This window comes from Plodia interpunctella, chromosome 22, assembly GCF_027563975.2.
Source record: "Plodia interpunctella isolate USDA-ARS_2022_Savannah chromosome 22, ilPloInte3.2, whole genome shotgun sequence".
Classification (NCBI taxonomy): Eukaryota; Metazoa; Arthropoda; class Insecta; order Lepidoptera; family Pyralidae; genus Plodia; species Plodia interpunctella.
Genome location: NC_071315.1, coordinates 5,199,866 through 5,224,918, shown reverse-complemented (window position 1 = coordinate 5,224,918; position 25,053 = coordinate 5,199,866). Strand labels below are relative to the sequence as shown.

The following is a 25,053-nucleotide window of genomic DNA, read 5'->3' as shown; positions in this document are numbered from 1 at the left end:
GTTCTCGATTGGACCGCAACACGCCGCCATTGTCGCTCAGCTGTTCCGGCGCATGCCCGCTCGCTGGAAATCCAACCAAATTACGAAGCACAAAACCGTCCTTTACTTTTCTAGTAGTTAAACTAATTTGTGCTTTGGTTGTATAATATACTATTTCTACGATTTCTACAAATTTTTGTTTTATTTGGGCCTACTAACGCCATCTGGTTGGTTTGGAAATAAACTTGTCATCAATAGCTGACGACAGGTGGAGATGGTTTTGTTGTTTTGTCTGATAACAACTGATAAAAGGCATGGAATTAGTAGTTACTCCGTAGTACTTACTAAATTCATGATAAAGGGTCACTATAATTTACTTACTATATCCATGATAAAAAGGTCACTATAATTTAGACAGGTAGGTAGGACAATACAATTGCGAAATGGGTTCCTTGGACTAGATTACTAGATTTCAAGGAACTAATCACGCACTAAACGTCAAAAACCTTGTCAGATTTGGTGCAAAACAGTATCAATAGTTTTTTCTTGTAAGTACCTACTTACAATGTATAGTATTTTTATCATAACATGCCTAACTCCAAAGTTTGGAGGGTACAATAGAGAAAATTACATACATTTATTATGTAAACGTAAGTGTGTGTTATTATAAAGTATCTATTATGGTATAGAGATATATGTATGCTCAAATTTCATGTCATAACCACGATACTGAAAGTATTATGTACTTACCTAATCTGTGCTTCAACGTTCTTAAGGGTTTCAAATATTTTTGGTACCTACAAGTATTGACTATTCATTCTCACAGTCTCTTCTGAAAAACAGGTTTCGTCAAATAATTTTCTATTTCATTTTATTTTGAACTATCGGCCCAGAAATATCCCTATCTATTGGTGAAAGCCGTACAAAAGTCCGTCCTAGTTTTTGGAGTTTATCGCTTTATACAGACAAAACGACGCGAGACGCGACAGTTAAAATTAATATAACATAAATATTTGTGGATTTCCTCAAAATTAATATCTTTTGTTGCCAGCATTAAAAAGAAAAATATTTATATTAGCTGGTAGCCCTGTTTCTACGGTAACAAAACTGTCAAACAGCAATGTTTACAACTTTACAACTTAGGAAGTTTTAATATTAATTTTAATAAATTACAAGAAGATTAAATTTTAAAAAATCAAGTAATTGTCTTACATAAATAAGAATTATTGATTTTGACAGTGAATTAGAAATAAACGTTGGCTGTAAGCAGTTTACATTAGTTGGCGAATATACCTACATTGTTTTGTCAATAACAAGAATAATATGCTCGTTAATTTCACGAGAATATGTATATGTAGTACATAGCTGACCTACTTTAAGTCTTCCCTTTGTTATTTGCCCCCGTATGCAGTCACGAATGTCCTATTTAAATCACTGAAACAAAGATCTTTGTCTTATCAAGGTGTGTTAGTAAATTTGTAAAGAAAACCCTGTTCTATGTGTATCTGAAATAAGTAATCTTTTGAAAATGTGTTGGAAAATATTCTGGTCTGACCATGAAAGTTGATGATGGATGAAGAATTCAGTTCTTATATTTTAAAGGTACCTAATTCTTACTTTGAAACCAATGTCATTCTCATTTTACAATTATGACATTAACCAAGCGAAACCAGAACGGGCCACTAGTAACATAATAAATTATTTCCTCAGGAATCTATTGGTGAAAACCGCATGAAAATCCATGCAGTAGTTTTTGAGTTTATCACAAACAGCTAGACAGAGGGACCAAAGGACTTTGTTTTATAGTATGTAAGGATATTTTAGGGTATACCTATTGAAAAAATGTCCTTTATATTCCATATACATAGATTTCCAATTAGGCCATAAGTCCTGTGCAATATTGTGGGTATCACTACTTTAAAACTTCAATTATCTGAAATATGAAGTATTATACTACTAATAGCTTTGATGGTACTAACAAAAGTTTTATTGTTAAAAGATATTTAATTCAGTATTACAAAATAATCTATTATTGGTAAAAATTCTAGCATCCTGACTATGGCAAGGTCTCAAGACACACAAAATTGAGCCCGGCGAAGTTGACATTTTCCGGAAATTTCACTCCGAGAAATAAACAGTTTAATATCAATTCTCTGGAACGGAGAGCCAGCATGAAACAGGACATTGTCAGTGAAGTTTTGAAGAAGACAGAAACCAGGTTATTGCAAGAGGATAATAAGGATTTTCTTGAAAATCCCCTGTATGAAGATCCAAGAGATGTTATAGGTATATATACTTCTTTAATTTGATCAGATATGATTGGATAATTTTGAACAAAGACTGACACAAAAACTGGAATACATTAATTCAGGACAGGACAAAATGGAAAGGAGGGAGGCCTTCACCCAACAGCGGGACACTTGATGGGACTCAATAATTATATTTAAATACTTTTATACTAATATTGTATATATAGGAGAACAATACTGGACTGATGGTGTTCAAATTTGGCAGAGGCATAAACTAGATAATTCCTTAAGGTCTATTGATGGGATATATTTATACTAGAGTATATCTATACTATGAGTATATATAGATATACTCTAGTGTGAGAAATCATAAGGAGATCGAAAGTATTGTATATATATATCTATAGTATAGGCTATAGATATATATATATATCTATAGTATATATATGTATATACAATACTTTCGATCTCTTTATGATTTCTCAAGACTGCTAGTCTTCTAGAACTCTTCTACTACTACTCTTCAAGACTCAAGACTTCTAATCTGAACTTCATATCATAATTTTTCAGGTGAAAAACCAGCAAAGCCACCAAGGAAGCGTAACATTCAAGGTATAGCGGTGGCGTCTTCACCAAAGACCATTAAAGATAACAAGGCATTGCTCAGAGAACAAAAAAGAAAATTGACTAAGAAATATGAGAGTCTGATAACTACGCTTATGGATCGGTGTGAAGATAACGTTATTCAGGTTGGTTCTTTTTAAATACTGGCGGAGAGCACAGATACAAATAAAAATAAAATCAAAATTAGACAACTTTAAATGCTAAAAATACGGAAACTTAATGCCGTAATGTATTTTTTTGCTACTTAACCCTTCCGACCAAATAATATGTTTGTCTCCCGAATGTCATCGAAATTAACTCTATATTTTATGTTTGTTGTTAAAAAGGGCCAATATATTTTTCAAAGATTTTCCATCCCCAAGTAATTTTTGAAAGTTGAATTTTTTTTTATAAGCCCAGAATACCCAGAGAGCCCCTCCCTGCCCATACCTCGCAACGCCCATAGCTCTTGTTCCATTTGCAGCTTACAGAAAAAGATTCGCACATAGCAAAATTAAAGGAAAAGTTGAAAACCGTGCTGGAATACAACAGACTATTTGCAGAAGAGAATGACCAGCTGAAGACACAGTATACAACACTGGTGAAGTATGTGGAAGAGTGTAAGAGGGCTCTTAGGGAAGAAAGAGACTGCAATAAAATTTTAGAAGAGAGATGTAGAGAGCTAGAGCAGAGGGTGAAACAGTATGAAGTGCCAGATAGAGGTAACATTTTTTACATGCTTTTATTTAGTTTGGTCCGTGCCCGTTGTTGGTTTTCACTTTGAATGAGATTAGCTGGATTGTGGGTCGGGGTGGACACACAGTCAGCAGAAAATTTTTCTAGTTGCAACATGTTTTTAAATTGATCGTGTTTTTAGTTTAGTCTGCGTCACGAGGTATCATATTACAATGTATTTGATTTGGTAGGTATAGGAACAGACATACGAAATAAAAAATATGATATTTTGCATTCATTTATTACAAAATAGAATACATTAATAACTGGTAATATGAAATTTACAAGTCTACCATCTTATGCTCCCATGCGATTGTCGAGATTTTATCTTTACAAATAAAACGTTTATCATCTTTGTTTGATGAAACAACTATATTCGTAGTTTGTGTGAAAACTTCATGTTTTATAGATTTGAATAATATATTATTCCTACGAATAATAGTATCGTTGAGCAACACGTTATGATATTCCTGTGACGATAAGTCACGAACCCCGGGCTTTTAACACCCTCGGTTTTATTTTATTACATTTGATTACATTCGTCTGTCGCCTACATAGTTTTCTTTGCCTTTGAATATAGCAGACATTTCCCTAGCTCCCTGCGTAATTTGTCGCTTCACATTTTTATTACCTTTTCATAGTAATTATTTATTTATTTATAGGTTATTTGTATTTATTTATATGTAGTTGTGTACATAATATAAACATTGCAGGAAGAAGTATACAATGAAACAAGTACGGATCTACTTATTTCAGAAGAAATCTCTTTCAGTAGACCTTCAGTAGAAAGTCTTTCAGTAGAAAGACTGTTGTGCTCATAAAAAAATGGAAGCTAAATGAGAAGAATAAAGAAAAATACTGAAATTATGTTACCAAAAATACATATAATGTTACAGATCGCGGTGAACCAGCCGGTATTCCGCTGGTAGAAGTGTGCATGAGCTGCAGCAGCCGCCAGATCATCTTAAAGCAGGTAAGCAAAATTAAAATATGTATATTGTATATAATGAAATATTTTGACGCAAATTTCGGGCCATGCCGTGAGTAACACAGCAAACGTAAAAGAGAGAGAGAGAAACATGTTTTTTTTAAACAAATAACTTTTGCCAAAAGCTTTTATTGTCGTCAGAGCGATTTAACGCTTGACAAAAATCCCATGTCCGTGCTGTAATCGGTCGAGGAGTTCCCTCGTTTGGAGCCGATCCGGGCTGCACCATCAGCACGTGTTTATCATATTATTGCATTGTCATGGAAACTGGAGCGACGTTGGAAATTTCAACTCTGTAGCTCAACTGAAAGTAGAAGAAATCTAACTTGCAAGATTTGATCGGGACAGTTGAAACTAATTAATAAAATCTTGTAATAAATAGATTAAATTTTATTCCGAAATTCTTACAGGAGCGAAACCTGTGAACTCAGTATGTGTATTTTGTTTTATACTACCTAGCAAGTTGTTAGGTATGCGGCTAGCAAGTTGTTAGGTATGTTTCTGTGAAAAATCAAGATATTTATTTTTATAGCTAAATCAACATTTATAAACTGAATTAAGTTTACCATGAACAAAAAATGTACTCACCTGTGAAAAATCAAGAAACAACATTAAAAGATCCTATTCCAAAGATTGTTTAACTAATTTTATATATAATCTAACAAAAATAAATTCAGATTCTCCTTCATGACATGTATATCTGACAGTGTCAGTACAATTTTTAAATTAAAGAAAATCTTATAACCTTACTAAAAGATCGAGCTGACCAGTTCCCCCGGCAGCACCCGTTCACGAGTTGACGCGTGAATTAGCCATCGCGAAGCTCAACCACAATAGAGGGAACCTCCCGACCCGATCCACGACGTTTACTATTTATTATAACTATATTATAAATAAGCATAAACTGTAACCGCCGTATTAATAAACATTTAATTCTCTGATTAGGCTTGGAGTAGTTTTTCTTTGTTTTGTCCCTCTCTCTCTTTTCAGCATTTGACATTGAAAGAACGAGACAATACAAAGAATAACTATTCCGAGGCTAATCAGAGAATAAAGTTTTTATTAATAAGGGGTGAGTGCCTAAAATATTAATAGCTATTTAAAATTTGACGTGAAAAAGTTCCTGTGGTCTAATTTATGAACGTGTTTAACGTTGATTCACAGGCGCGTGAGCACAACTCCCGACTACAAACAGATATGCAAGCCCTTAAACATGTATTGTACAGGTAATAGTTATTTATCAATTATAGGGGTCTTATCGCGTGATGTATAGGTGTTTACTCGCGACTTCGTCAGCGTGGAATAGTTTTTCTGACAGCATAAATGGCCAATTAAGTCGTCTTTAGTCGTCTTTTCAACATCCCCCGTTATAGTCAATTTAAAAAAATTTTTATTATGCTGTCAGAAGTAACTTATCTACGCTGACGAAGTCACGGGTAATCAGCTAGTCCTACTAATATTATAAATGTGAAAGTTTATGAGGATGTATGTGTGTATGTATGTTCGTTACTCTTTCACGCAAAATCTACAGGACATCCGTTCTGTTATATATGTAAATACACGGATACAATATACTTGTATAATATAACTTGTACTTATCCCGAAATACCCACGGGAGCGACGCCCCGGGGCGCAGCTAGTATTGTTTTGTAATGTTTCAGATTGAATGTGCAGCTCGCCCGCTACCAGGAGAAGCTGCGCAGTTTGCAAACTCCCGACAAGGAGCACGTGTTCAAGCCGACGGAGAAAAATGACGCGCTGGATTCTCTCATCACTGCTAGTTTGGGATATCGGACACAAGGTGATTTTTAGGGATCAGTAGAGACGTTCTGGTTCAAATCCTACTCGCGCCACTTGAGTTTATATACCAATCTGACTCATGTATAGTAGTTTTCATCTACCACTACCACCGGTGAAGGAAACTTGAGGAAACCTGCACACTGTTTCGATTATAAATTTTTGTGTAAAATTGAGAAGGCAATGGCAAACCACTCTATTAATAGTGCCAAGAATGTTGTTGTGTGTATTTCATTCCACGTAATGACCACGACCCTCTGCCATGAGGGAATACGACTATGAAAAAAAATTAATTTGACTTGCGAAAGTGCTTGTAAAGTTCCGAATAGATTTTTCATCAAAACTACATGTGTGTATGGTCTCTGCGGTTGATTTTTTTTTACAGAAACTGGCAACACTGATGACGGGACGAAAACTGAAGATCAAACGCAAGGCCGGGTTGTAGATCTGTCTGGACTGCTCAGTGCGCAAGCGTTAGGTAAATATTGTCACTTTGTATTACTTTCTCACTTTAGATATTAATTAATATCACTATTATATTAATTGTTAATTCATCTATCTATGTCGGTGTGAACCTGTGTGTTGATACAGGTGCATTTAGGTGACGAAAACGAAACAGTGTTATTAATAGCACAGGTGATAAGAAACGAGATCTTAAACTATTAATGTTTTTTGTTACTCGTGAAAGTCATGTCAGATGCCTTTAGACGACTTGAATAAATCTGACACCAGTGATGAGATGCTCGATATGAATGAATTATTAATGTTTCTCATGCTTAGAGAAAAAAAGGGCGCAATGTCCTGTTGGCTGGCAATACTGGGTTTATCAACAATATTGACCTTTGGTATTGCAATTACAAAAAAAATTGTTCGTTAAAATTCCGTTTTCAACTCTTTATGAGTAGACTGTAGATTTTTCGCCAACAGACACGTTCAATGAAATCCTAACTAATATTATAAATGCGAAAGTAAGTTTGTTTGTTTATTATTATTATATTAATAATATTTATTATTATTATTCTAATGCAATATAATGATATATATTATAATAATAATGTTTATTATTATTATTAATCTAGAGTATTGTAAGTTTGTCTTCACGCTCTACCTACTTATCCAATCTTCTTGAAATTTTGCATACATTATAATTATGTATGTTACATACATTATAAGTATGGAGAACACAGGACATAGGGCACCTTTCATCACGGAAATATAACTGTTCCCGTGGGAAATTAACGCGGGCGAAGCCGCGGGCAAAAGCTAGTAATCTATATTTGCTTTTAATAAAATCAAACTCGTATATATGCCTCGTGAGGGAATTGATTCCTTCCCAACCGGATCTCTTCAAACGCCAGCTCCACACTGTCGCCGAACTTGGACACATGTCATGTGAACATTGCGTAGTTAGTATTAGTGATTTTATTTACCGCCAATAAAACAGCAATGTATACCGAGTCCGCCAAAGAGGGGTAAGTGCATTTCACTTCTCACCATGCAACGTGGTTGTCGTAATGTCACAATGGCGCAATGTGATTGGTTCGCTGCGTCTCACTCCGAAGTGATTCGATGGTGAGAAGTGAAACGCTGACCCGCGCTACGCCCACAGTACGACGACAATGTGGAGCCGGTATTACAATCTACTATTCCACAGCCCCACTTTTCGACGCGTACCAAGAAAACCTACAAGAAAAGGACAGCCTGATACTCGACTACGAGAAACAATTCGAAAACATGAACAAAAAATCCAAACAAATTGTCTCTGAAAACATATCGTTGGCCGAAAAGGTGGCCCATTTAGAGGGAGAGTTGGCGCAAGTGAGACAGAGCTATAAGAGAGCGGTTGTTGAGAAAGAGACGGGAGACATTGAGAAAGCTACCTTGGTGGAAAGAGCGGAGCGGGCCGAAGGGAAATTGAAGGAGGTTTATGAATTGTATGAAGATAAGAGTAAGTAGAACTAATCCTGCCAATATTATTCTTCGAAAAGCGAAAGTTTCTGAGGATGTGTGTATACATACACGTGTGTACGTTTGTTACTCTTTCACGCAAAATCTACTAGACGGATTGTATGAAATTACACGTACACGGTACACGGGTAGAATATAACCTAGAATATTATAAAAATATTAAAAGTACCTTATGTTTTAATCTCTTATATTAGCTACCTTAATACTAAATTTCATAAATATAGGCCCAACCGTTTGAGCGTGAAAAAGTAACATACAAAGTTTCGCCTTTATAATATCAAGTAGCGGGATTATAATTAATGATTATTAACCTACTGAACCGATTTTGAGGAAACATATCGGTTGTATATAAATAAGTAGTTGCTTAACGTAACTTAAACTGTTCGGTACTATGAATTTGTATTACAAAAGAAAAGAATAAACATTATTACAAAAGAATAGAAAACCGCGGACTTAAAGCCCAGGGCTGGTTCTGCCAGTCAACCAACATAGTGATTTGGAGTGATAGTGATTTGAAGTATTTGTGTGTTTGAAAGTCGATGAGTGTGTTTCATTACACTTAATGACCACGATCCTCAGCCATGGGGAATAAGACTGTAAGCAAGGAAGGTTTGTTGCTACAGATAAATATTTATTTATCTTTAGTGGCAGCCATGATGCGTGACTATGAAACGGTCCACCGCGAATACTTCACGGTGCGGAATGCTCTGGAAGCGAGCGAGGGCAAGATGGCGGCTATTGACGCCTTCCGCTTCCGCACCGTGCCCGCTGACTTACATGAGAGGAGATTGGACCATTGTAAAAGGTAATTTGTATATAGGGGTTGTTAACGTTACTAAATTTATAAATGTTATAACGTTATATGTATGTATATTCGTAGTGGTTATCTAACAAAACTATATACGAATTGCGACTTTGCTATTCAAATCGAGTGAGATGAACAGTGTCGATAAAACAGTCTGTCAATAAATTGATGGAAATAAATGAGGGCGCTGTCTCCTGTTGGCTGGCAACACTGGGTGTTTATCAAACAATCTTGACCTTGATTTGGTATTGCCACGGCAATGCAAATGTGGTTAGTCAAAAATCCGATTTTTTTTATTATTTCATCACTTTCTTGACACTTTGGCACCGTCACATTTACCGTCCACCTCTCTTCATGGCGGCGCGGCAGCTAGTGCGGCTGAAGCGGGCAAAAGGCGAAAATATATGGGTCTGGAGGATAATAATTATTTTTTACCTTTTGCTGTTAAAACGATGAGTCCTTGGGGTCCTGAAGCAAGGCTATTTTTAAGAGACGTCACAACGCGCCTCGTGGAGGCAATAGGAGACTCGAGGGCTGGCAGCTTTTTTGCTCAGCGTGCAAGTCTCGCGATACATCGGGGTAACTCTGCAAATATACTGGGCACGTTGCATCCCTGTGGTGCGTTGAAAGATTATTTTTATTTATAAAACGGCATTTTTGTATTTGTGTTTTTTAAAGTTTGAATAAAATTATTTTAAACATTCTTGATTTGCCGGACTTTCTTGACAGACTGTTTTATCGATACCGTTTATATACTGACCAACTGCGTCTCATTCAAATCGAAGCGATTCTCACTAGATTTGAATAGCAAAGTCGCAGTACGTATATAGTTTTGAGTTAGTTTAGACCGACGAAGGTTTATGGCTGAGGAAGCAACCTCGCATACGCTCAGATGAGAGAGACGGAGAGTATGAGAGTTAAGTAAAAGGTCGAGGTCAAGTGCAAGTTTGCATCGCGCACCGATTTGCGCAAATTTTTTTTTTACTAAGAGAAATAACTTAATTTTTCTTTATTTATTGAGATAATTTTTTTTTATTATGTATACAAATCATTAAACTAGAAAGTTTTCTCTTACCATTAATGGAAAAAACAGTTATTATGTCAGAAAGTTATCTTCCAGATTACTAGAAGAGCTGAAACACCACTACAGCATGGAGACAGAACGGAAAACGGAGCAGCTGGTCAAAGCTCAGCAACAGCTCAAACTGGTCGAGGAGAAACACAGCAAGCTGTGTGAGGAACACGAGAAAGTCAGACAGGAGTTGAAGGGCGCTTTGAAGAATGTTAAGTTAGTTCATTTATATATTTTTTCAAATTCAATCTCTATTCTTTATAGCATCTCATGTGGTTATAAGTAGCTAGATGTTGCCCGGGGCTTCGCTCCCTTGGGAATTTTGAGATAAAATATCTAGCATATGGCAATCTTGAAAGAATTTTTGAAGTCGGTTCGGTAGTTTCTGATAAAAATATATAAGTATGCAATTACTCCCTATAAACCAGCGGTTCCCAAAGTATGCTCCGTAAAGCATCTGTTGAGGTTGGGGGACTCCGCGAAAATATCAATCATATTAAAATGAAAGTAACGTTGTATGTACGGTAATATTGATTTATTTATTAATGAATCTATTTGAGAAACCCCCCTCCGAATTTGCCAGTATAATCTCATCTGCTAGAAAAGAAGTGACGATTTGTTTGTGCTGTACGCAAATATCCAAACTAGATCAAATTCTCTTTCAAATAATAATAATAATAAAAAGACTAGATCAAAATAGGTTCAGCCGATTGGTTGTTACGATGCCACAGACACAAAACTTACCTAACTAAAAACAAAATTTACCTAACTTTCTATCGTCGGGGGTTAATAAAACAATATTTTTTCATTTCGTGCTCTCGTGATTAGTTTTACAATCCGAATTCCGTCTTCGAAAAGATTAGAGAACTGTAAACTATATTTCCATGAATATTCGGTAAGTAGGTCCTTATTACCATCAAATGGGGCTTGTAGGTGACCAATAAGCGCTCTAGGGTAATAATATAACTAGAAAAGCCCTAGGGCGGCCCTAATTTAAAAAAACACTTCACTTTTTCAAAAAGTTCGCGTACATCTAACCATCACACTGGCAATAGACATCATGCATTCAGCTCAATGGTCGCTTCGCTATTCAGCCTTGTCTTCGTATGAATATAATAGTCATCAATTTTAAATATCAAACGGCAAAGCTCAATTTCGTTCTTGAAAAAAAAAATGTTTTATTCTTGTAATGCCGGTTTTTTTCTACTTACTTCACAATGGAGATGTAAAGCAGAGTAGTTAACTCGGGTGTAAGCATCAATTGCACCCTCGAACTATCATAACTATAAATATCTCGGGCATATGATGCCTTACAGCTCTTGGCTACTAATCTACTATTATTTGCGTTGTAGACTGTACCGCAAAGCGGCCGTAATATTCCGTCACCGCTTGAAGTCGGCGGCCGCGCGCCGCGGCGCGCGCGCGGGCCCGCTCCGGCGCGCGCTGGACGCGCTGCAGAACATTAAGCGGGAGATCAAGGTGATGCTTGTGTTCGTGACACTTTTTAAGGAGATTGCACCGGTTTTTGGCCGTTTAGTAGTGTTGGATGTCTGTATTTTAGTAAAGTAGTCGATCGACTGGGAGGTTGAGTTGTGATTTTTTATTAACAATCTTAATGACGAGTTATTTTCGCTCTTATTTCAGTGTGTTATGGTTGAAATTAGATTAAATAGTTTGACTGTCAAGGACAAATTAGGCTATTCCGCTAACGACTGGCCCTGGCAGAAGGGGCAAATCCAAGAAATGCTGGCAGATGATATGCGTGCCAATGGTTTGACAACCAGGGATGCCGACGACCATGCGAAGTGGAGACGAAAAAGTAGGAAAGTGGTCTCTGGGCTTCGACGCTCAACGGTTAAGGAAGGAACCGGAAATACGCTCAGATGAGAGAAAGGAATTTTGTTACGCCGCTTCATCACCTGCGCTTTGGAATTAGACTCAGTTTTAAGAAAATTTTTGACATCGGTACAATTAGCGATACTTATTATGTGTCATCATGTGTTGAATAAAATTTTAATAATGTGTATTCGATATAGTACTATAGTAGAATTGATGTTCATAGGTAGTAAAATCCCGCGCTTACACTTCGTTAGAAGAGCTGGAACGTCGCATTGTAGATCAGGAGCGACGCGCGGCCCTCGCGCAGGCGGAGTACAGGCGGGAGTTGGAAAGAGCTTCCTTAGCGCTCGAGCATAAGGAAGGGATCATACGCAGCCTCATTGATAAGGTGGCCGATGTTGAGGAAGTCAGGTGAACTATATGTATATTTATATATTTAATTGTTAAGTTGCTTATTGAGTTTCTGTTCAATTTTACTAATGACTGTGATATTTTTATTAGCATGTGTTTGGCGTTTTTTAACCTCAGAGACATAAGGAAATTATTAGGTGCCTGCCTTCTAGAGGAAATCAGATGAATAATTAAATAGTAAAAAAAAATGTTTTTTTCTGTTGCTTTAGTTTGACTTGTTTTCAATTTAAAAAAAATGTTTTTTTTGTTGCTTTAATTTTACTAACGACTGCGTCATCTTTTTGCCTTAAAAATGCTTAGATACTTCTTTCGACCTTATGTAAATTCACGCCAAGTTACTGACCGCGCCATTTTTGTATGTTGAGTTATCCTACTGATCGTGCCATTAAATGGCTGAAAAAATGTTTATAACTATTAAGAATAATATCTATTATTGGTGGGTAAGTTAAATATCTTTAAGTTTACCAACAACTGCGCCATTTTTAAGCAATAAATAATATTTTTTCCGGATGAAAGGTACCCTATGTATTTCAAAAAGATTGCTTGAGTCAATTCAAATAATTTATTCAGAAATTAGGCCTTCACAGGCACTTTAGTACTACTTTAGCACTTTAGTAGATAACGCGTGAAGAGGTAATAAACAAAGAAAATTAATTTCGCATTTATAATATTAGTTTGGATGGGATTGCACATTTTTATAATTTTCTTACCCTGTCCGTTCTCTTATTGTTCTCAGATTAAGCCAGACGAACACTAGTCGCCTGCAAGGCATAGTTTCTGAGTCCGACTCGCCTCCAGAGCAGACAAACAAACCAACAGTCAAACTGGTCCCCGCGCCGGGGGGGTACTTCCAGGAGAGCAGGAGGAGGAAGTCATGAGATGTATAGTGCATCTCTTTCTCGCATGCTCGAGTGTCTGTTGCATTCGGGGATGTGACGCAATGAAACCCGGAGTCAGATTAAAAAATGAACTATAGGCAAAACTCTTAAATAACTACGACCACACCTCTAAGCCTATGTGCTAGCATAGGCACATAGAGTGGAGAAAAAATTGAATAAAATATGGAATAAAATAATAACAAAAAGAAAATAACACTAGGATACATTTTATATCTCGTGAGTAACATAGCTTACTCGATATAAAATCAAGCCTAGCTTGCGATCCAGTCTATGGCCGATACTGGATATCACCTCAGTCATACAGGCTGTGGCTGGAGAAGAATCAGATTTTGTGGCATCTCCCAAATATATTTAAGACTTCAGATTTCCAAAGATTTTGTGTTTTAATTCAATATTTATAGTGATTATAACGTGAAACAATCACTGCCATAGATATTTTTAATGCACAAATAAAACTGATATTTTACTAGTCAATCTTAGTCTTCTTTCACTCTTAGTCAATGTATTACATAAAGAAAAGATTTATGTCGTAATTGTATAGATTTATGTTGTACCTAAATTAATGATATTGTAGCTAATTGTAAATACATAATATTTGCAGTTATTTCTGGTTTTATTGCATCTTTTCATCGTTGTAAATGTACAAAGTGGGGTTACAAAAGTTATTATATATATAGAGTTAAGTTATTATAGAGATTCTTGTTGAATCTGCTAGTAAAAAGTTGACAGTTTCCAAACAGCTAAACGCACATTTTCCAAAATCTACTATTGTCTATCTTTAGTATACACTATTTTAATACCTATATTCTACCTAATTTTGTTTGACCGAAACATTTACGGCGTGTTGTGTCGAGTATTTAATTAAACAAAACGTTATTAAACAGAGAAGACAATTACAGGCCTTGACAGTCGGGAAATTTAAATAACCAAAAAGTTACTATGATAAATATAAACATATTTTTTCACTGCCATTTTCCGGACTCTTTTACAGTTTTTCCGGTTTCTTCCACAGCCGTTCAGCGTCGGAGCCCAGGACCTACTTGTCTACTGTTTCTTCTAAGTTACTGTTTCTTTTTTTAAAGCCTTGTTTGTGTCCCACTGCTGGGAAAAGGGCTTTTGCTTCTACAACCCTCGATCCAATGCAATTTCCCGCCATTTTGTCAGACGCTGGCACCCGTATCTATTAAATAATAACATAATCTGTGGCAATAAACTGAAAATTATTCTCTTATCTCTGACAGAAGCCTGTGCGCCGATTATGCCTTATCAGTGCTAATGAGGCTTTAAAACTATTTATGAATTGAGTTCTGTTACGCGTACGCGTCCCATATCGTGAGGAAATATTTATATTGGATTTTTTTGTTTTGTGCTCATTTTAAAATAATTTGGCGCAACCTTGGATTTTATTCTTACAGGTAGGTGTAATACACATTTTTACTGCACGGACGTTAGTGTTTTTTTCTTGGTCCATTATATATTTTTGAGTTTCTCTCTCTCATCTTCGCGTGTTTTCATTTGGGGCTGTGACGCCGCGAAGCCCTGGGTAAAAAACTTATTTAACTATTATTTGATTGTATAAGTCTTTATGCCTTTACGGGGTAGACAGAGTCAAGGGTTGCGAAGCGACGGAATGAAAATTATCCATGAAATTAAATTAAAATGTTCAGATGGAATTTGTGACAAAAAAGTTTAATGAGTTCCATCATTGAACTGTACTACTACAATGAACTAATGATAATTGCTTTTAAAAAATATTTAGGTATTATTGCAGAAATATGTTTTATAAAGGAATTAAGATGGCTTTTTGCCCAGCGTTAGGACTTAAAAAGCTAAAAAAGTTTTTACCATTTCATCTTCCTTTTCTGGAATAAAGAATATTATCATAAAATATATACCTAGTTACATATATGGACGCTAAGACATGTCTCATCCTTTTTTTTGTAGTCGGTTAAATACGACTCATAATATTCTTACTTCCTTGTGTTATATCGTGTAATGTAACTATTCAATATTCTCATCATATTATGTTGCAAATAGAGTTTATTCAGTTGTTACAATTTATTGTTATGTTAATTCTTAACGTACGTGGTTCTTATCGGATATATTTTAGTGTAAGGAAGGAATGACACGAGTAAGTAACTATTTTCTTTATTAATTTTTGAAACTATTTATCGTTATACATAATAATGTTTGTTTATAATAATAATAATAAATCATTTTATTTCAGGTACAGTTTAAAAAACCTAATACAAAAAATTTGTTTAGCCAGAAGTCTGTAGCTTAAGAAATTCTATTAATATTATAATTGCGAAAGTTTGTGAGGATGTATGTGTGTGTTTGTTACTCTTTCACGCAAAATCTACTGGGCGGATTGAGATGAAATTTGGTACACGGATAGAATATAGCCTGGAATAACACATAGGGTGCTTTTTATCCCGAATTTCCTACGGCAAATTGTCTTAATTTACCTACTTCTGTTCAGGGGATTTAATTTTTATATATATCCCCTGCTGGCGATGCGAAGGGGATTATTGGAGGAAACGGCTGATAAGCCCCTGCGTAGTTGAGGGGATATCATATCGAGTTATATCGAAACGAATGACGCTTTAGACGGCCCAAGAGGTATTTTTATAAGCCAGATGTTGAAAGTGGAAGTTGAAGTGGCCATATGTGGAGTGGAAATATTCTAATAAATACTGTAATTTGAGAAAAAAGTAAGGAAACCTTGACTCTTTTACAATCCGTAACAACTTTGAATAGCTGAACCGATATTTGTGAATCGTGACTAAGAACCATGTCGACAGATTAGGTTTTTGATTAAGAAAATTTGTTCATTAGCTAAATTGGTACAGACACACTTGTTAGATGCCTTTAGATTCGCTACTGAATATGCATTTGCTCGTAATTCCTTCTCACAGGCTCATGTCGGTAATAGTCGGTAGAACTTTGGCGGATACATTGCTGGTTTTAAATTGTGGTAAATAAAAGCTTTCATACAAACTGCGCAATGTTCAAATTGGCAATTATCTAAGTTCGGCGATAGTGTGTAACCGACATTTAAATACATTTTGGGTGTATAACTCGAAATAAAGACATATTATTTTTGTTAATAATATTTGGTGAAAAGCGCGGGCATTTTGACGATGTGGATGATAAGGAGATCAATGTATTTTCTGATTATTATTAATTATTATTATTAGACTCGCTAGTAAATAGGAATTTGTTGACTGTCTCTGACTCTGACTCATAATTACTTGTACATGTTCATGTGTACAGATTTTCTTACTCTCTTTCAGCTATGAAGAAACTACAGCTGAGTGTTTATGTGATAGTCGTTGTAGTCGGCTTTGCTTCGACTCAGGATCCTGATTGCGATTATAGTCAATTGGTAAGTTGTGTATTATTTTTTTAATACGGAATAGATTTCATCTGATCGATAAATTGTCGTTAGTAAAAAAAAATACGGAAACAATTGTTTTTAAATATTTTATCTCTTCAAATACAGGTAAATCATATAAATTATATAATAGTAATAATTCATAACGAAGGCCTGTGCCCCAGCAGTGGGGAAATGGCTCATGATGATAAATGAAATCACACTTCACGCAGCTTTTCGGTTTAGAAATCGCGCGTTAGACAAAAAATAAATACACTACCTTACTACGTCCTTCCTCTTGTGATATTTTGTGATTTTGGTTGAGCCCTCTCCCCCCGCCCCCCTTCAAGACTCACGTAATTATTATGGATATACGAACGACCCCTATTGTGGATATATTCTAACTTACTTCTTACTAAAGCTAAAGTAGTAAATTACGTAGGGAACAATAATGTCTGGCTAGACCGCTTTCACCCATGACAATAATATAATGACAGTAGCAAGCCCAAGAAATGCGTGTTTGATGTAGTCATGGATGTTCTGATTTAGGATATTTCACGTATATAAATATAAATTGAAGTCACCATGTTATTTGGAACTCCGTTTGTTCATGACTGCAGGGTTTGGTGCATCGACAAATTTCTAGTCGCGAAGCCATAATTTCGGTTAATATAATCTGTATTTCATCAAACAGCTCGAAGTGGGCTACACGTATGACGTGGCCAATAAGGAGTACCCTAATAGCTACGTACCCGGTGTGCAATGTCGTTGGATCCTGCAGTGCCCACCTGGGTACAACTGTCAACTGGACTGTAGTGACATCAATTTACCTCAAGTAAGTCTTTATGTTACCATTTTCTCATTTAGGTTGACAGGGCATAGATGGATTTAGTTGCTCTTAGTTTTTTTCTAAAATGTAGAGTACAAACCCAACTAGCAAATGGGTTGTCGTCGGACTGTTTGGGACGAAAGTGGGGATGTATTGGGCGTAAACCTATCTTAGGCTGTAGTTCTCTCGATCTTCCTTCTTCGTAATTACTGTCTTCGGTGAAATCCAACTATCTTTGTCTGACACCATATTATGAGGCAGATATTCCCGTGTAGATATCGGGATAAAAATATTATTTCATCTACATAAATCCGTCCAAACGTTAATATTTTCGACATTTTCATGGATCACGCGCGAAATACCTAAATTACTAGATGTTCTTGTGTTGTGTGATGCACTACAACAATGCCTGTGCAACAATAAAATTATGTTATGTTAAAGGGCAGATTGCCGAACTGCATGTGTATGAAAAAAAAAACTTCATTGCTTTAAAAATTTAAATTCCAAAGCGCAGATAACGAAGAAGCGTAAGGCGTCAATATAATAAATGTAAATAATTAACTGTGTATTAATTTTCTGCGGATGTAATAACACGTATGGACTTGTTACAGACAGCATCCTGCTCTATGGACCGGCTGCTGATCTCAAAGAGCGGGGACCCTCAGCTGAGCGCGGCTGACTACTACTGCGGACGCGGCACCGTCTCGGCTGTGTCCACGGGACAAGTGCTGACCGTCGGTCTGTACCTATGTATAATTACTAGCACAACTTCGTATGTGAGTAAAAAAAGCCGTTTCCCGTGGGAATTTCAGGAAATCCTTTCTTGTGCTCCCCTACACTGTCCTAGGAAGTCCTTAGTTACTCAGTAACGGAAGAGTTATATATATATATATATATATATATATATATATATATATATATATATATATATATATATATATAATAGATTATAATAGATTTTTGTTGGCAACATTGAATTGGAGGGGAGTCAAGCAGCGACCGCGCTGGACTGAACTGAAACACGTCACTTTGGTACGAGCAGCGGAGCAGCGCGCCGGTCTTTCAAAATTGACTTGTTTTCTCCTTATGGGAATTTATTTATTTTTAAGAGACTCCACTCCAGAGATTTATTGTCCAAATACTCGGGGGCCGCTGTGAGGATTTGGGAAAGCTGCCGTGCAGAGGAAAGGTTAGTCGTACTCAATTTTCTGAGAATTGTTGAACTTGAGCAAAAGCGTAGCACTCATATTAGAAACTGAAACATACCTAATTTTATACAGTCCAACATTTCTGATCCACGGTCCACATAACTACTAGGGGCTATAAATAGGTACGTAACACTATTTAACATTTAATGAACTAATTTATTTGAGAATAAATATAAATATTTACTTAGTTATTATTATGATTTATTTATATAAATAGGGTGATCTTCCGAAATTATTTTTATTAAAACAGTGTACTTTCAAAAAATAATATAGGCACTAGTATTTAAACTGAGAATAAAACTAAGCTTTAGTCAACTGGGTTTTGTTTTGTTTTAGGATTAATAACCTCATACGATAGTCCTGGAGGAGCGTTCTACTGCTCAGCCTCTGCCCAGCCTGCCGCCTCACCTTCTTGCTCTTGTGGATATAAGAAAATGGTGAGAATCTTTTAATATAACTTTCTCTCACTCTTCTGTTCTGCTTTAGAATAGGACCATTCTATATTCACCCGTCGATGTCTTATGAGGTGTTTAAGGGACACAGCTTAGGTAGCTGATAGGTAACAATAGCATCTCCAAAGAGGATTGACGTTATACAGACGGCCGGTTTAAAATTACAGCCGAATGGTCAAAATTTTAATGGTTATTTCTTACGCTGACCCTGGGCTTCGCGGTGTCACACTGCCAAAAGCACCCAGGAACATGAGGAGATAGATAGATAAACTCTTTATTGCACCATTCACAAAGGAGTTGTAAGTTACATCAAGATATTCAGACCTTTCCCTAATGCAATCTCCTCTTTCTTCTTCCAGCTTCTTTCAGCCAATCTTTAGATGGAAAGAGAAACAAGTAAACTTAGAGGGTGCACTAAACTTAACAGTATTATATAAATAGACAAAAAATAAAATATTAAAATAAAAAGATATAGGAGAAATATATATACATACAGACAAGCGTAAATGTTGTTGTTATAGAACAATGAATAAAGGAGATGAGAGAAAAACTACATATATCCATATGATTGGTCGTTTTACATATGTTTCTTTTGTTTATTTCGATTTGTGTAAGTAGGTACTTACTTTTCGTTATAGTTATTACAACTAGCAAACATCTAGAAAGAAAACTTGGTCTTAAAAATATATGGTTACCTAGATTTTGCCCGGGGCTTCGCTCCCGTGGGAATTTTCAGATAAAATATAGCCTATAGAAATCTTGGATAATATACGTTTCTAATAGTGAAATAATTTTTGAAATCGCTTCGGTAGTTTCGATCTATAGCAATCTTGGATAATATACCTTTCTATAATATAACAATTTTTAAAATCGGTTCAGTAGTTTCGGATTACTTACACGCCTCAATCATACAAATTCACAAACGCTTACCTCTTTATAATAATAGTATAGATGTGTGGATCTCCGAGCGTTTCCAACGCTGCGGCCGCGCGTCATTGATATTTTTCAAATGTTTTAGCAAAGACAAGAATCAGTTTTACGATTTTACTTTAAAATCATCAATCTGTACTGTGGTCAATGTTAATTCTACGAATGATTGATTTTGGAAATGATTGCTATCCTCAAGAAAATTAACGGGTATGACGGCGCGGTCGCAGTGGTCGTAACGCTCAGAGATCCACCTAGATACATGGTCTGTACTACATTAATCAGATATGCTTAGGTACTTTATTCCTTTTCCTAGACCCGCATAGTCGGAGGCAACGAGACGGCAGTTAATGAGTTTCCCTCCATGGCCGGCATAGTGCTGGACGTGGCGACTGCCAAGATCAGTTGTGGGGGGGTCATCATCAGCCAGAGGTACGTGTTGACAGCGGCCCACTGCCTGAAGAAGAGGCACCCTGGCGACATGGCGGTGGTCGTGGGCGAACATGATGTGACGACTGGTGAGATTTTTAGTCTGTACGACATTAAAAAAATTAAAGACAAGCTAGCGTAACAAATTATAAATGCGAAAGTCTTTCTATTTGTCTGTCTGTTTTGCTTTCATGGCGTAGTTTTTGAAGCGGTGGTGGTGTAATGGCCAAGACGCCGGCCAAAAGGTCTCAAGTTCGTATCCTACTCGTGCCATATGAGTTTGTATACCAATTTGACGCATATAACTGACGGTGAAGGAAAACATCGTGAGGAAATCAGCACACTGTGGTGGACAGTTTAGTTTAGTGTATGCGACTACCTGCCACTAGATGGCGGTAAGTAGTCGTAAAAAGTCAAGTCAGATGCCTTTAGGCGACATGAATAAAATCTGACATCTGTGTTAGCAAAAATACACTCGATATAATGATGACGGCGTACTTTAAATAAAAACGCCCAAACGACTACTGGGGTGAACGTTTGTTTGAAAATCATCGTGGGAAGACTAAATTTGATATTAAACCCACTCTACTAGTTAGTACTGGAAGTAATATATGTGGCCGTCCAAATCAAAAGGGACCTTATGGCGCCCGGCACTTACGCCATTATTGCCGTTGTTTTCTGTATTAACGCTGACGAAGTCGCGAAAGGCATTTTTATTTTTGTTTTCATTATTTTAAAACTTACATAACAATCTTATTTTTTAGGAGACTCTCCAGCAACAAGAGCATATAAGGTAGAAGACTATCTAATACATCCCGGATTTGACGTGTAAGTACACCACATGAAGCTATAGATAATGCTAGCTCCACACTGGGCGAACTTCGAACGTCGAACGAACATTCCGATGCGAATGCGCGAACAGTGCGTAGTTTGTATGAGTGTTTTTATTTACCGCAATAAAAGATCAGTAATATATACTGTATCCGCCAAAGTTCGGCGAACTGTTTGGCGACAGTATGAGCCACATAACATTGAAACCTTTTTTTTTTCTATATAAATAAAAGCTCTTTAAAAAAAAAATATCTTGCGCAGATCTGCGCATCCGCACTCGCCAAAATGTGCTCGGGAACAGATACATTTAATTGGTCATTGACTGAATACAACTTTATGATAGGTACATCATCATTATCAAAGAAACAGAAACAGAAAATAATTTTCGCTATCTCTTTATGATAAGAATGTTTTGCGATGGAATATCATTAAGATACATAATCAATTTCTAAGAACTCGTTATACAACAGATTATATATGTTCATAGTATAAGAAATATATAGATGATATAGGTACTTATCCATTAAAAGTATATTAGCAACAAAATTTTCCGTAATTAACAACACGGCAACTCCCGCGTCCATAGACTGCGGTGAACACGCGCCATCTGGCAATATATCTCCTATGTTGGTATATCCATACTAATATTATGAATGCAAAAGTCTGTCTGTCTATCTGTCTGTCTGTTCTGCTTTCACGGCTAAACCGCTGGACCAATTTTGATGAAATTTGTTATGCATGTTAAAGACCCCCTTTCAGACATAGGCTACTTTTTTTTCCAAAACTCAACCCCTAAATGACTATAATGTGAGGTGAAAGTTTGTATGAACGTCGTCTGTTCAGTTTTCGCAGATAAAATAACGCGGGCGAGGCCGCGGGCAATATACACGTGTTTAAATGAAACTCTAAAATTTAAAGTGTTTAAGTTAAACTCAATATATAACTTAATATGAAGGAGATGTAACAAAAGATTTCTACTTCCAGGAATTCTTCAACTGACAACGACTACGATATAGCAATCATTCGTGTATCAGAAGACATAGCTTTTGGACCAATGGTGGGCCCAATTTGTCTGCCCTTTAATTACACCAATACAGACATGACAGGCAGGAAGCTCACTGCTTTGGGTAAGTTTTCTGTCTAATCTGATATATCACGACGCGCCCCATGGCGGCAACAGGCGATTTGACAGCTTGGAGATATTTTCCTCAGCGTGTAAGACTCGTAAATACAGCGAGGAAACGCTGCCAGTGTTTTTGACACGTGCCTCCCTGTGGGGCGTTGGAAGATTATTTTTATTTATAGCTTGTTGGACACGACGCCCGCCCGTTGTCCTGGGTTCGATTCCTAGTGCATACAAATATTTGTATCTGCGATCAGAAACATTTGTCTGCGGTTCTGGGTGTGTTGTGGCCGTTTCTGTGTTTGTGTCTATCAGACACGATGCTTATGATCTTGGTCTATACTTGCGGCCCGGCCCGACTTCGCTCGGGTAAAAACATAATAAATTATACACATAAACCTTCCTCAGAAATCACACTATCTATTGTTAAAAGCCGCATAAAAAACCAGGCAGTAGTTTTTAAATTTATCACGAACAGATTGATAGACGCGACAGATAAGGATTTTTTTATGTAGGTAGATAGTCTGATGTTTTTATTATTCCAGTAACACATCGATACATTTCTAAAAATAATGAAATATTTCAGGCTGGGGCTTCACGCAAGTGGGAGGGGTGTCGTCCAAAGTCCTCAGGAAGGTAGACTTGGATGTCATCAGTCAAAGTCAGTGTCAGCAAGCCGTGTCTCAGCTGACGCCGAGACAGTTCTGCACGTACACACCCGGGAAAGACACGTGTCAGGTCAGTAACCTTGGATATTGTTTTATTTTATAGCATATTGGAGAAATTTGCATGCCGGTGGCCAGATGGTAAGCAAGCACAGCCCATGGACACCGGCATCACGATACCGGTGCGCTGTCGACTTTTTGAGAAAGAGATAAACTTTTAAGCCTTAAAATACAACCTTAAAATTTCATATCTTCCCGTGGATATCGTACGAGGTGACTAGGAAACAGATAGACTTAATAGTTGGTAGACAAAAATAGCATTCCCTAAGAGGGTTGACGTGAGTCAGGCAGCCGATTGTAAAATCATAGCCAAATCTTAAAAATAAAATGGTATTTTTTTTTACTTAGGTCGTGTAGTGATTTATTAAATCCTTAAACTAATATTATAAATGCGAAAGCAAGTTTGTTACCTCTTGACGCTTTATCTTTTCAACCTATAAATAAATAATAAATAAATATATTAGGACAAATCACACAGATTGAACTAGCCCCAAAGTAAGTTCGAGACTTGTGTTATGGGATACTAACTCAACGATACTATATTTTATAACAAATACATATATAGATAAACATCCAAGACCCGGGCCAATCAGAAAAAGATCATTTTCCATCATGACCCGACCGGGGATCGAACCCGGGACCTCTCGGTTCAGTGGCAAGAACCTTAACACTACGCCACCGATCTTCTTGAAATTTTGCATGTAGGTACTATTTACGTAGTATGGAGTACGCAGAAGGACATTGGGTACCTTTCATCCCGGATAAAATGATTTTGTTCAGTTTTTCGTGTCGGCTTCATACTATACTTGAACTCGGACAGATGTCTGAGTTCGGCGATAGTATGAAGCCGGCATTACAACTTATCTATATCTATACTATTATTATAGAGGTAAGCATTTGGGAGTTTGTATGTTTGAGACGGGTAATCTCCGAATCTACCGAACCGATTTAAAAAATTATTTCATCATTAGAAAGGTATATTATCCAAGATTGCTATAGGCTATATTTTATCTCAAAATTCCCACGGGAGCGAAGCCCCGGGCTAAGACATCTAGTCTAAGATTAGGTATATCTTTCAGTATGACTCTGGAGGCCCGCTGCTATACACAGATCCGCCAACTGGGACGCTCTTCAATATTGGTATAGTCAGTTATGGAGACTACTGCGGCATGGATGACAGCCCAGCCGTCAACACCAAGGTCACGAGCTATTTGACCTGGATACTCAGCAACACGCAGGACGCCGATTATTGCAGGAAATAAAGCGAGTTTTCAAAACATTTTTGTTTTTTTTTTTTTTCAAAAATATACGTTATATATTTACCTATATAATAAACTGAACCCGTATTTCCATTAATTTCTTACTTAAAACGACAGATAAGTGGGATAGGTGCACAATTCGTCGAATTTCGTTCACTTTATGTAAAAAAAAAATATTATCAAGCCTTTAGATGCGGGTGGTTTCAGTTCAAGGTGCAATATTATCAGTTTGAAGGATATTAAATTTCTTTACATAGGTTTTTAATAATTGTCAATACGCATATATCAGCTAAACAGCCATTTCCCATTGCATGTAGAAATAAAGGTTAATGCAATTAAATCTGTGACATCATTAGATAATAATGATAGTTCTATTAATAAAATAATTTGGGGCAACCGAGACAGTAATCAAATAGAAATATAATATTATTACTATATAATGAAAAACGTGCACTTAGCATTATATACAGGGTTACCTAGAGTTTTTGCGAACTCGTATCGTCATCACAAAAATTTTATATAGAAAATGATCCGCACTTCTATCGTAGG

General features: G+C 36.5%; 2 protein-coding genes across 8 annotated transcripts; both read left to right on the top strand.

Moving 5' to 3' along the window:
- The first annotated feature begins 535 nt into the window (after positions 1–535).
- Positions 536–13,939, top strand: Cep89 (Centrosomal protein 89kDa). 4 transcript variants are annotated; one of them, XM_053762635.2, is made up of 14 exons: positions 536–629; positions 2,028–2,265; positions 2,799–2,977; positions 3,316–3,553; positions 4,463–4,539; positions 5,719–5,780; positions 6,216–6,355; positions 6,737–6,829; positions 8,006–8,299; positions 8,965–9,124; positions 10,245–10,412; positions 11,549–11,675; positions 12,259–12,446; positions 13,183–13,939. In XM_053762635.2, exons 2-14 carry the CDS (start codon positions 2,151–2,153, stop codon positions 13,322–13,324), a joined length of 1,983 nt encoding a protein of 660 aa, XP_053618610.1. In that variant the 5' UTR covers positions 536–629; positions 2,028–2,150; the 3' UTR covers positions 13,325–13,939. The 4 variants fall into 4 exon arrangements, with proteins under 4 accessions (XP_053618610.1, XP_053618609.1, XP_053618608.1 ...); XM_053762634.1 differs by lacking the exon at positions 536–629 and adding an exon at positions 1,094–1,241; XM_053762633.1 differs by lacking the exon at positions 536–629 and adding an exon at positions 1,094–1,441.
- Positions 13,940–14,611: 672 nt separating this feature from the next.
- Positions 14,612–24,524, top strand: LOC128680001 (venom serine protease-like). Of its 4 annotated transcripts, XM_064436709.1 has the most exons (11): positions 15,460–15,476; positions 15,573–16,059; positions 16,642–16,733; positions 17,416–17,556; positions 18,162–18,288; positions 19,095–19,195; positions 20,454–20,655; positions 21,331–21,394; positions 22,382–22,524; positions 23,107–23,258; positions 24,325–24,524. In XM_064436709.1, the coding sequence occupies exons 3-11, from the start codon at positions 16,644–16,646 to the stop codon at positions 24,505–24,507; spliced, it is 1,203 nt and encodes a 400-aa protein (XP_064292779.1). In that variant the 5' UTR covers positions 15,460–15,476; positions 15,573–16,059; positions 16,642–16,643; the 3' UTR covers positions 24,508–24,524. The 4 variants fall into 4 exon arrangements, with proteins under 4 accessions (XP_053618613.1, XP_053618614.1, XP_064292779.1 ...); XM_053762638.1 differs by lacking the exons at positions 15,460–15,476; positions 15,573–16,059 and adding an exon at positions 14,612–14,760; XM_053762639.1 differs by lacking the exon at positions 15,573–16,059 and having other exon boundaries at positions 15,458–15,476.
- The last annotated feature ends 529 nt before the right edge of the window (positions 24,525–25,053 follow it).

Bases quoted from the DNA above. Each gene is read 5' to 3' on its own strand.
- Cep89 (XM_053762632.1), top strand. From the start codon at position 1,546: ATGATGGATGAAGAATTCAGTTCTTATATTTTAAAG. The intron at 6,356-6,736 runs GTGATTTTTAGG...TTTTTTTTACAG, and splicing joins TTTGGGATATCGGACACAAG to AAACTGGCAACACTGATGAC. The intron at 6,830-8,005 runs GTAAATATTGTC...ACTATTCCACAG, and splicing joins GCTCAGTGCGCAAGCGTTAG to CCCCACTTTTCGACGCGTAC.
- LOC128680001 (XM_053762637.1), top strand. From the start codon at position 16,211: ATGCCTTTAGATTCGCTACTGAATATGCATTTGCTCGTAATTCCTTCT. The intron at 20,656-21,330 runs GTGAGATTTTTA...CTTATTTTTTAG, and splicing joins CGAACATGATGTGACGACTG to GAGACTCTCCAGCAACAAGA. The intron at 21,395-22,381 runs GTAAGTACACCA...TTCTACTTCCAG, and splicing joins ATACATCCCGGATTTGACGT to GAATTCTTCAACTGACAACG.